Here is a 10,466-nt window from a genome sequence, read left to right on the forward strand (position 1 = left end):
TCTGAGGGGCATTCATTTGGCTGATTGTTAGGTAGTAGTGAGATGATACGTGCAGTGTTCGCGGCCCCCGTTCAGCCCCCCGCCGATCGCGACACCGGCTCATTGTGGAGGTGGAGTCGGACGAGCAACTCACCACTCGTCATGGCTTGAGTTGGTGGGCGAGGGCCTGAGATGGTGTGAGATGGTGGTGTGCCTGGGGGAACGATGTGGGGAACGGCCACTCCTCCGTTGGTCGAAACAGCCAATGCACTCCAGAGCAATAAAGCTGGGGTGGGAGAGGCGCAGGCCCTCACCCTCGATCCGGAGAATGGCAGCTGTGGGGATGGCTTCCCCTCCAGTACTCCGCGACTGGGCCAATCAATTGCAGGCTCCGAGAGATAGCTTCCTGATCAAATGTAGTACTGTCTCCAATCCCTGCTAAGCCAATCCCAACTCTTCATCCCGGCCGTCAAGTGGGTTTGTCTTTCCCAAAGTCACCTCAGATGGTACTTGGCTGGCCTTAGCGACAGAGTAACAAAGTCCTGTACCTCACGGAATCCAGCTAGTTACTGCATGCATGCGCTCAACTGGCTGACTCGCCCGAATGGTACACTTAGTTCTGATTCCATGCGGGCTCTCAGATGGATCTTCCCCATGGTCCAGTCAGTCATCAGAACCGCAGCGACAAGCCCAATCTCAGGAAGCTCCGGCTCTGTTTAAAACCCCCGTCTATTCCCCCTCGTGCGACCGTTTGGCCGATCTCTTTTTCTCGATTCCTTCCTTCCCATTTCTTTTTCCTCCTCCCAGGGCAGCCATTTCCCGTCCAATGAACCTTCCTCCCTGACTGTTTCTCTCGTTGTGTGGTGTTGTTGTACTCTAGTCTCAACTTCACAATTCCGCTTCAATTGGAGTCTGCAATACGATCTGAACACCCGTGAAGAGAACAGGTCTGCTCTTTCAAGATGGCGCGGAGCTACTTGGGCCTCACGGGAGGCAAGCTGCAAATCGCTATCAGTGTTATTGCTGGTATGGATTTCTTGCTTTTCGGTTATGACCAAGGTGTAACAGGCGGTCTCTTGACCCTCGACTCGTTTATTAAATACTTTCCAACCATTGCGACCAACGGTGCATACTACGACAGCTTGACGCGTGCTGAACAGAGCACGCAGTCCACTCGCCAAGGTAAGTGCGCGCCTCCACGATTGGTCGCGTCCCCTGCTCAATGTCGTAAACTGACCATTTTGTGTAGGTGTCGTCGTTGCTGCGTACAACCTGGGATGCTTTGCTGGATCAATTCCTACTATCTGGATCGGTAATATGCTTGGTCGACGCAAGACGATCTTTGTTGGTTCGTTCATCATGTGCATCGGGGCTCTACTGCAATGTACCTCGTACGATCTGGCGCAATTCATTGTTGGACGTTTGGTTACTGGCTTTGGTACGTGGGACGAGAGCACAGAAAAGCTACCGGTCAACAAGTGGAGAAGGTGCTAATGTACATTGGCAACAGGAAACGGCATGAACACGTCGACTGTGCCCACATGGCAATCGGAATGTTGTAAATCCAACCGTCGTGGCCAGCTGGTCATGATCGAAGGCGCCATGATCACCTGCGGCATCACCATCAGTTACTGGATTGACTTCGGCTTGCTGTTTGCCGATCCCAATGAGGTCGCCTGGAGGTTCCCACTTGCCTTTCAGATTTTCTTCGCCCTCATCATCCTATTCTTTGTCCTTTCTCTTCCCGAATCGCCCCGTTGGCTGATTCTCAAGGGTCGTGAAGACGAAGCGAGGACTGTACTCCACTCTCTCCTGGGCGATGGAGACGAGACCTTCATTGAGACGGAATTTACAGCCATCAAGGCCACCGTCTTGGAGATGGCCAAGGGCTCATTCCGCGACATGTTTACCATGACCGAAGATCGCCACTTCCACCGGGTGGTCTTAGCCTATGTCAACCAGATGTTCCAGCAGATCTCGGGTATCAATTTGATCACGTACTATATCCCTGTGGTTCTCGAAAATCAACTAGGTATGACCCTCGAAAAGTCTCGCTTAATCGCGGCTTGCAACGGAACGGAATACTTCCTTGCCTCGTGGGTGGCCGTGTTCACTATCGAGCGATTCGGCCGTCGGACTTTGATGCTTTTCGGCGCGGCGGGAATGTCGATTTCCATGGTCATCCTGGCCGTGACTGCCAGCATTGGCAGTGACGGAGCCAACATCGCTTGCATTGTCTTCCTGTTTGTGTTCAACACATTCTTCGCCATCGGCTGGCTGGGTATGACCTGGCTGTATCCGGCTGAAGTTGTACCGCTGAGGATCCGTGCTCCAGCCAATGCGCTGGCCACGTCATCGAACTGGATCTTCAACTTCTTGGTCGTTATGATCACGCCAGTCGCCTTTGACAACATTGGCTACCAGACCTACATTATCTTTGCAGTCATGTAAGTTTTCCGCACCCCTGTTGCCAGACCTTTCGGTTCTTCTCGTGCTGACCCCTCACAGCAACGCCTTCATCTTTCCGGTGGTCCTCTTCTTCTACCCAGAAACCGCCCGCCGATCCCTGGAGGAGATGGACCGCATTTTCCGCAAGACGACTAACATCTTTAATGTGGTCAAAATCGCCGATGAGGAGCCTCATATGTACGGCAAGCGGGGTGAGCTCCTGCGTGCGCTGGACGATGTAGAAGACGAAGCAGTGCGTCGGGCCAGTGTGCTGAGCCATCATGCGAAGGGCACGGAGAAGGACAGCGACGAAAATACGAATAGCGGCACTGTGTAAGCTTATAAGGCTATGGGATGCGTTTTCCTTTCGACCCGATCTCTGGAACGGAAATGATGTTAATGACTGTTTGACGGGCTGCATAGCCTACTGCTCAGCTTAATATACCCCAACGACTCTCTGTATTTAGACCTGGAACATGCCATTTTCCTTCACACTTCACTCTTCACTCTTCAGATTCGGGCACCGGTAGATCCGGTATCAGGGGGCAGATTTGTGTAACATGCCATAGTTTATGACCCCTTGCGTAGAACTGGCACCTATCAAGCCCTGTGCCGCACCAACCAATGAAGTTGCAGGCTCCAGTGCCGTATGTTCGTTCGTATTCATGATGGGATGCCAGTATCTGGAAACCAACCATCCTAGAACTGCTCAGACCTATTAGAATCTCATTAAACCACAGATGAACAAGAATGTAAAGGTCATCTTCACAGCTAACCCTTTCTAGGACCCAAGGCAGTAACTTCGGAAGAGTATATAGTCCTCTGCAATGATCTAATAAAGCTGCCAGCTCATGGAAATACTAGGACACCGAACAATGATAGGCACTCAGCGATCCTGGTGACGGTGATCTGCGATAAATGATCGGCCAAATATTTCGGGAGAAGATGCGAGGTAGAAGAGGGCAGGGAAGAAAGGGGGAGATATCACCTGACCAGCAGGTGACATCAAGTCGACGAGGGGGGTGAACTGCGGTGGGGTGTGGCAGTTCCCTGTGAAACTCATTCATTGTACTACTGCCTCATCCAACCTGAGAACTCTGGAATATCAGTCATCTGATTCCTATACGAACCATGTCGAAGGTGCTAGTGAGTTGAGAGATGTCCTGTACAGACCCTTCTAGAGCTGACGGATCATTGTTGATAATGATATCCTGGCTGGCAGTTCCCATCGCGTTACACAGTGTATGAGGCAGCTCAGAATGCCTTGCTGTTATCGAATCCAGTGCTGGTGTTATAACAGCAAGGTGTTCGACTCGATCGTACATACTATGTGTTTTATATAGTAGAGGGATTTCTATGGTGGTGACGATGATGGAGTTGTGCCATGCGGTAGCCTGCTCTACATCATGACCACGAGTCCATCTGACAGCTCGATTGATGATGAGTCGAGTCAATATGAGTTGCATCGACTGGGATTCGATCCATCGAGCAGTTTCTCGCTATGTTTCAACGCGTGGTGGCAGGCCTACAAGGCGATTCGGAAGCAAGGTACTTGTTAAGTCCCCTCACTCCTGGAATGCGCAAATCGAGAAGAGTGATATAGCACGGCAACATGAATACATACTTGGCCGCTGTTAAGTTACTCATTGGCTCCTATCACTGACTCTGTCTGTTAGTCTTCGTACCTGCAGATCAACGTTGATCCCCAGCCGTACAGAGTCGATTCAGAGTTTTACAACGGGCTCTAAGATGTCCTCGAGGACAGACAGATTCAATAATATTCATAAATGAAGCACAATACTGTGGCACAACCAGCGGCGCCGATCCGTTTCATTCTCTGCCCTTCGAGATATTTCGTATCCGCTGTTCATTGGGCTCTGTGCAGAGGATGAAGTGTCAATATTTGGAAAAGAGGTCATTGAGGTAGGATGAAGAGAGGCTCCTACATAATATTTGGTAGCGCTCGAAGCTTTGAGTGCATTTGAACGGTTGATCTAATGTGCCAAATCTAGATGCAGTGCTTGCCTCGGATTTTCTATTGTGAGTCATATACTAGACTGACACCAGTCCGGTTTTTGCGATCCCATCAGACACCATTGGCCTTTATTCTCCGTGGTGGGCATTACAGTTCATCTCCTGCCGTCAGATTATGGTTCAACAACTTTCTTACTGGAATGTGGAGCCTTTTCGAGTGGTCTCCCCGTGGTTCCGACGTCACGAGTTGGTGGACGCATTGTCTAGACTCCTGGTGAGATAAAGAGAAGCACTATGAAGGGATGGATCGCCGATTCACCGGGCCATGGATTCAGTCACCGGTCCAACTGGAGGCTGCAGGTCGAGCTACAGCGTGCAGATGCCGTGCAGGCCACCCCGGACGAATGGAAACCGCCGGCATCGGATTGAAGCTTCTTCTCAGTTTTTCTTTTTGTTGATGGCCATTACTGGGGAGTTGAGTGAGTCACGGCTGACTGGCGGCAGAGGTTGAATTAATGTTGAGTGACCAACCGCCTAAGAGGTGGATTCCTCCGACCGTCGGGGGTTCGAGCAGGCCCCAAGGTGATCCTTCCATCGCATCGTTTACCCGCCGAAAACGTCGTCCTTTGACGAGAAATGGGCCACCCGGCCCATCGTTGGTCCGGCTCGCGTCTCCGCTATTGGCACCCTTTGGGACTGTTAGGGCCTCTGCTAGTCTTTTGGGCCTTGGCGATTTTTATCAATCGCTCGGCGATCGCCCCCGACGCCTCGCCATCCAAGCAGCTCGTCCCTTGCGTTCCCTCTTTTCTTCGCTTATTCCCCTCATCGCTGGCTCCAATTGACTCGGGCTTCTTCCTGTCTTCTCCAACATCCATCATGGCCGTCTCTGTCCAAGTATGCCTCCCTCCCGTTGCCTAGAGCTCTCCCCACCTCTGATAAGTTCTGAGCTCATGCTTCCTCCGAGCTCAAGCTCTCCCCGCTTCTGCTCCCAACAAATCTTGCGCATCCACCAGGCTAACATGCCTGCAATTCCACAGGGCTGATCACTGCCGTCTTTATACTTCCCCTCCCACCGTTGAATTGCCACGAAGTCCTGCCAGTGCGGGGTTGGCAGCTGTATCTAGCGCAATCCTTATCACCCATTTCCCCTCCGTCTCCTCCGACATCTTTTTTTCATCTACTGAGTCGACCGTCTCACGCACCCTTGTAAGTCTTCGGCTGTGGCGTTGACGGTGCCCGCCACGGAAACAATACCCTGGTCGCATATTCTGCCCTCAGTCGCTCCATCATGTCCCTGATGGAACCGCAAGCCCAGATCCATGGGCTGGGAAAGCATCCCGACACCGAGGATGTCCACGAGCGATCCTCGAGCAGTCACGATGGGGATGCTGAAACGGGCAGCGAGCCCGATGTCGCGGAAATCGAGCGCATCTACAAGTATGGTCTCTTTTGTTTTCCCCTCCGCTCCAGGTCTTCGTTCTGACTTCTGTAGAAAATTGGACTACCGCATCATCCCCGCATTCTGGGTCCTCTACTTTCTCTGCGCCGCGGTGCGCTCTAATGTCAGTCTCGCGCAAACCATGAACACTGATGCCGGCCATGATCTGGGCTCGGTCCTCCACTGCACCCCGCACCAGATCTCCACCGGTCTGGCCCTATTCTACGTCTGCTATGTCGTCTTCGACCTGCCGTCCAACCTGATCATGACCCGACTAAGCCCGCATGTGTGGATGAGCCGTATTGTCATCAGCGTCGGTGTCATTGGGACCTGCATGACTGCAATGAAAGCCGCATGGAGTCTATAGTATGCCCTCTCGCGCACACTACAATGTCAACCTACTAACATGCTATACTCAGCCTTCTCCGTCTCCTCCTCGGTATCGTCATCGCAGGCATGTGGCCCGGCATGACCTACTATCTTACGCTCTTCTACCCCCCATCCCGAACTGGCAAACGCATCGGCCAATACTATACAGCCGCCCAGGTCTCCGCGGCGGTCGTCGGTCTCGTCTCCGCTGGATTCCAAGAAATGGACGGTGAGCGCGGTTACGTCGGCTTCCAATGGATGTTCCTCGTCTACGGTGTGATCACAATCGCCGTAGGGATCATCCTCCTCTGGTGGCTTCCCGACCGCCCCCTCGCACCAGGCGCTGAACCCCCTCGCCGCAAATACCTCTGGTGGTTCCCGCGCAGCCCTCCAGCCCTGACAGGCCGGGATGCTGAAATCCACTATTACGACCTGAAGCGCGTGTACCACCGTGCCCAGTGGACCTGGAAGGACCTTCTCTACGTGTTCCTGGACTGGCGTCTCTGGCCCCTCCTCATCATGTACTTTGGTGTCGTGGGCGTGGGAATCGGCGTCCAGAGCTACGCCACCATAATCATCGAAGCCATCAACCCCTCCCTCTCCAGCATCGATCTCAGTCTCCTCTCCGCCCCAATTTGGATCGTGAGTCCCATCCCCGTTCCTCCTATCCCACATCAACCCAACCACTAACAATGCTAAACAGATGGACCTCATCGCCATCGTTCTCGTCACCCCCTTCTCCGACCGCTTCCACCACCACCGCGCCCTCTTCTTCTCCATCCCCGTCTGTCTCCAAATCCTCGGCCTTCTGTTGACCACCTATGCCGGCACCGACACCAACTCCTGGCCTCGCTACGGCGGCCTCCTAATCGTCGGTTTCGGTCTCGGGCCCACAGTCCCCATAACGATGACCTGGACCGCGGAGGTCTTCCAAAAGCGCCACGGCGAAGTCGGTGTCGCTGCCGCGTCGGCCGTCGTCTCTGGATGGGGTAATCTGGGTAGTATCTTAACGACGTACGCGTTGTATTCCGGTTGGAAGAGTGATTATGAGGCGACGGGGCGGGCGAAGTATCGGAAGAGTAATTTGGTCATGGTGGGGATTCTGTGTGCCAGTATCTTGGCCGCGGTGTTGATGGAGGTTTTGTTGAGGGTTGTGGATGGGAGGAAGAAGGAGAGGGGAGTTGAGGCGGGTGGGGATGGTGGGGAGGAGGACCCGGACAAAATTGTCGATGGGGCCGCGAGACGGGAGGCAAGGCAGAGGGGGCTGGATGGGTTGGGACCCGGCATGTTGAAGTTCTGGAAGAAGTCGCACTGAGGGTGCCTCAACACATCCTATATATAACAGGGTGTATACACGACACTGTAATAGTAGTTGATATACAGGTTGTTAGATATTTAGACTTTGGCTGGCACTATGCAATGACACGCAATGAATATAGCTGAGTCGAGCCTATAGGCAATGAGTGTTATTCACTATGTTGGCAGATGGCCATTAATCTATCTCGATCCTTCCAGTGCATAAGCACGTCCACCGATTCATTTTCAAGTGACTGTCGGTCCTCCGAAGTCCTCTATGCTGTACGTAACACATAACCCAATAACGAAAGAAACAAAACGCAGGACCAGCAGAAGCTAAGGATCGCAAGGCAAGCTCTGGCAGGAGAGAAAGAAGACATCCCGAACTACCATAAAGAAAAAGAAATTCTATGTTTGCTCCAACGGTGCCAGGCCGCGCTATTGTCCTCCCTAACGACGCCGGAGGGTATACGAGCGCTAATATGAAGTGTATTCACATTTTCAAACGGTATGTAACGCATTTAGTTGCCACCCATAAGCTGCGAGCAGTCAGTCATCCGTCACCTTCGAACAGCACAAGAGAACTTACAGTCTCAACAATAATACCGGTAATTTGGTAGGGGCAGGCGTTGCTAGCGGGACGGCGGTCCTCGAAGTAACCCTTGCCATCCTTGGCGCACTGGCGAGGGATACGGATGGAGCCACCGCGGTCAGCAACACCGTAGCTGAACTTGTCGATGCTACCGGTCTCGTGACGGCCAGTGAGACGCTCCTCGTTACCCTCACCGTAAACGGCGATGTGCTCAACGTGGCGGGCCTCGAGCTTCTTCATGGCAGCCTCAATGACCTTCATACCACCCTCAGCACGCATGGAAGCGGAAGAGACGTTGGTGTGAAGACCGGCTCCGTTCCAGTCACCCTTGATGGGCTTGGGGTCGAAAGAGATCTTGACACCGAACTCTTCGGCAACACGGTGGAGGAGGAAACGGGACATCCAGAGGTGGTCACCCACTGCAGCATTATTAGTATTTATAATCAGAGACAATTAGAAGCACGGGCAACTCACTCTCAATGCCGTTGCAGGGGCCGACCTGGTACTCCCACTGGGAAGGCATGACCTCAGCGTTAATACCGGAGATCTTGATGCCGGCGTACAGGCAGGCACGGTAGTGAGCCTCAACGATGTCACGGCAGTAGACCTTGCCGGTACCAACACCACAGTAGTAAGGACCCTGGGCACCGGGGAAACCGCCCTTGGGCCATCCGTAAGGCCAGCCATCAGTACCGAGGAGAGTGTATTCCTGCTCCAGACCGAACCACCACTCCTCCTTGGCGTGGATCTCCATCAGGCGGTTAGCCTCGTGGCGGTGGTTGTACTTGTTGGGGGTTCCATCGGAGTCCCAGGTCTCACAGAGGACGAGGATGTTGTCACCAAGGCGGAGGGGGTCGGGGAAGATAGCAACGGGGCGGAGGTAGACATCGGAGTTGTCACCGGGGGCCTGGCCAGTCGAGGAGCCGTCGAAGTTCCACTCGGGGAGTTCATCGACCGACTGAACGGGCTTGGAGAGAGTCTAGAACGAGGGACAATCCGTTAGCCTGAGTTGCGCTGGGTCACGTGCCATGGGTGGGTGCAGCCGGCGCGTGCAGGATCGGGTCACCGTGCGCAGGGCTTATCGGTGTAGAGGGAACAAGATAACGGCGACCCCTCGTCTCCTCTATCCAGGACACACGGCCGGACCCATTGTCGCGCGGACGCGTCAAACAAGCAGAGTGTGCGCTTACCTTGGTCTTGCTACGGCAGCCGCCGACAGCATCAATCCAGACGTACTCAGCCTGAACTGTTCCTCGCTGGTCGAGGGACATGTACTTCATGAGCTGTTTCCAGCCAGTCAGTATGGCATTTTCCTCAAATCCGCAATGCGGCTGAAGAAAGATAATGCAAGGTATTAACGAGAAGATGAACGCACATTCTCCGTGTTGGAGATGACGGTTGCTTCACCAGAGGCCTAAGGAGAGAAGTATAAGTCAGCGAGCAGGTTCCAACCAAGGAACTGATACGGCGACGCCGACGGGGGTGCCGAAGAGAAGATTAGGGAAAACGTACCATTGTGAAGTGTGTGTGGAGGATGAAGAATTAAGATAAATTCTTTTTTGATTATTTGAGCTTGCTGATGCAAAGCTGGCAAGAGACTTCAAGAATGAGTCAATCAAGTCCAAGAACGACGAACGCGCGAGACAAAAGATTGATCGAGAGTAAGTGGTGGTAGCGAGAGAGAGGAAGGATCCTGAGATATAAGAGAGAGAAGCGTGGGATAAAAGATGGCGGAGTGAGGAGGAGGAATGGAGATGTAAGTCAGCGGTTCAGTGGGTGGGGAGGGATATCCTTTAAATTTAAGAGAATGAGGAAGGCGGCCTTTGCCTGGGGGGGCAAAAGTCCCAGACAAAAATGGACCTGGAAATTCAAAAATAACTCTGAAAATTACCGTCACGCTCCGCCGCCGTTTCGGTTGCTGGGCATCCGCGTCCGTATTACGCTTTCCACCGCGCCCGTATTGCCGGCTTCCCCGATCGCATTCAATGTGAGGAGTCACTGGGCGATCCAGATCGCATAGCTCTTCACAGGACACGGTCCATGTGCCATGAATCGGCCCTCTGAATCAAGCTCTTTCCGATCAGAACAGGAAGTGAAGCTGCTCGAGACAGCTCGCGCTCGCCGGATGCATCGATACCAGAAGATGCGGCAAGGCTGCAGGGTAGACCAGGGTTCGTTACGCCACCATTTCCATCGCCCGCCGACGGTAAGGACTAGACCCGACTCTGGCTTTGCGATATCAAGTCTACTACGTACGCCGGTCGATGCTAAGCGTGGGCATGCCCACGCTGGCAGAATCCACGGAGAAATCAGAGACATTGCTAATATATTGATATGATAAATTAGCAGGAGATTGCATTAGCACCGGAT

General features: G+C 53.3%; 4 protein-coding genes across 4 annotated transcripts; 3 read left to right on the forward strand and 1 right to left on the reverse strand.

Annotated features, from left to right (window-relative positions):
• The first annotated feature begins 522 nt into the window (after positions 1-522).
• On the forward strand, positions 523-2,847 carry BO80DRAFT_70814 (sugar porter family MFS transporter). Its single transcript, XM_025724734.1, has 4 exons — positions 523-1,161; positions 1,229-1,417; positions 1,490-2,426; positions 2,488-2,847. The coding sequence occupies exons 1-4, from the start codon at positions 942-944 to the stop codon at positions 2,762-2,764; spliced, it is 1,623 nt and encodes a 540-aa protein (XP_025575464.1). The 5' UTR covers positions 523-941; the 3' UTR covers positions 2,765-2,847.
• A 1,951-nt stretch (positions 2,848-4,798) lies between these two features.
• On the forward strand, positions 4,799-5,538 carry BO80DRAFT_70706 (uncharacterized protein). The gene is made up of 2 exons (XM_025724733.1): positions 4,799-5,295; positions 5,439-5,538. Exon 1 carries the CDS (start codon positions 4,917-4,919, stop codon positions 5,241-5,243), a length of 327 nt encoding a protein of 108 aa, XP_025575465.1. The 5' UTR covers positions 4,799-4,916; the 3' UTR covers positions 5,244-5,295; positions 5,439-5,538.
• Positions 5,539-5,689: 151 nt separating this feature from the next.
• On the forward strand, positions 5,690-7,523 carry BO80DRAFT_455233 (putative MFS transporter; the record flags this gene model as incomplete). The annotated part of the gene is made up of 4 exons (XM_025722101.1): positions 5,690-5,838; positions 5,894-6,205; positions 6,259-6,850; positions 6,912-7,523. The coding sequence occupies 4 exons, from the start codon at positions 5,690-5,692 to the stop codon at positions 7,521-7,523; spliced, it is 1,665 nt and encodes a 554-aa protein (XP_025575466.1).
• A 254-nt stretch (positions 7,524-7,777) lies between these two features.
• On the reverse strand, positions 7,778-9,698 carry glnA (glutamate--ammonia ligase). The gene is made up of 6 exons (XM_025719444.1): positions 9,609-9,698; positions 9,472-9,510; positions 9,287-9,379; positions 8,571-9,075; positions 8,094-8,515; positions 7,778-8,043 (listed from the first exon to the last, which is right to left on the reverse strand). The coding sequence occupies exons 1-6, from the start codon at positions 9,609-9,611 to the stop codon at positions 8,026-8,028; spliced, it is 1,080 nt and encodes a 359-aa protein (XP_025575467.1). The 5' UTR covers positions 9,612-9,698; the 3' UTR covers positions 7,778-8,025.
• Between the last annotated feature and the right edge of the window lie 768 nt (positions 9,699-10,466).

Source organism: Aspergillus ibericus (assembly GCF_003184845.1).
Source record: "Aspergillus ibericus CBS 121593 unplaced genomic scaffold BO80scaffold_19, whole genome shotgun sequence".
Taxonomy (NCBI): Eukaryota; Fungi; Ascomycota; class Eurotiomycetes; order Eurotiales; family Aspergillaceae; genus Aspergillus; species Aspergillus ibericus.

What these genes read in the sequence shown, in the direction of transcription:
- BO80DRAFT_70814 (XM_025724734.1), top strand. Translation starts at nt 942, where the DNA reads ATGGCGCGGAGCTACTTGGGCCTCACGGGAGGCAAGCTGCAAATCGCT. An exon ending in CACGCAGTCCACTCGCCAAG is followed by an intron (nt 1,162 to 1,228) that starts GTAAGTGCGCGC and finishes CATTTTGTGTAG; the next exon opens with GTGTCGTCGTTGCTGCGTAC. An exon ending in TACATTATCTTTGCAGTCAT is followed by an intron (nt 2,427 to 2,487) that starts GTAAGTTTTCCG and finishes GACCCCTCACAG; the next exon opens with CAACGCCTTCATCTTTCCGG.
- BO80DRAFT_70706 (XM_025724733.1), top strand. Translation starts at nt 4,917, where the DNA reads ATGTTGAGTGACCAACCGCCTAAGAGGTGGATTCCTCCGACCGTCGGG.
- glnA (XM_025719444.1), bottom strand. An exon ending in TCATCTCCAACACGGAGAAT is followed by an intron (nt 9,380 to 9,471) that starts GTGCGTTCATCT and finishes GGCTGGAAACAG; the next exon opens with CTCATGAAGTACATGTCCCT. An exon ending in GCTGCCGTAGCAAGACCAAG is followed by an intron (nt 9,076 to 9,286) that starts GTAAGCGCACAC and finishes CCCTCGTTCTAG; the next exon opens with ACTCTCTCCAAGCCCGTTCA.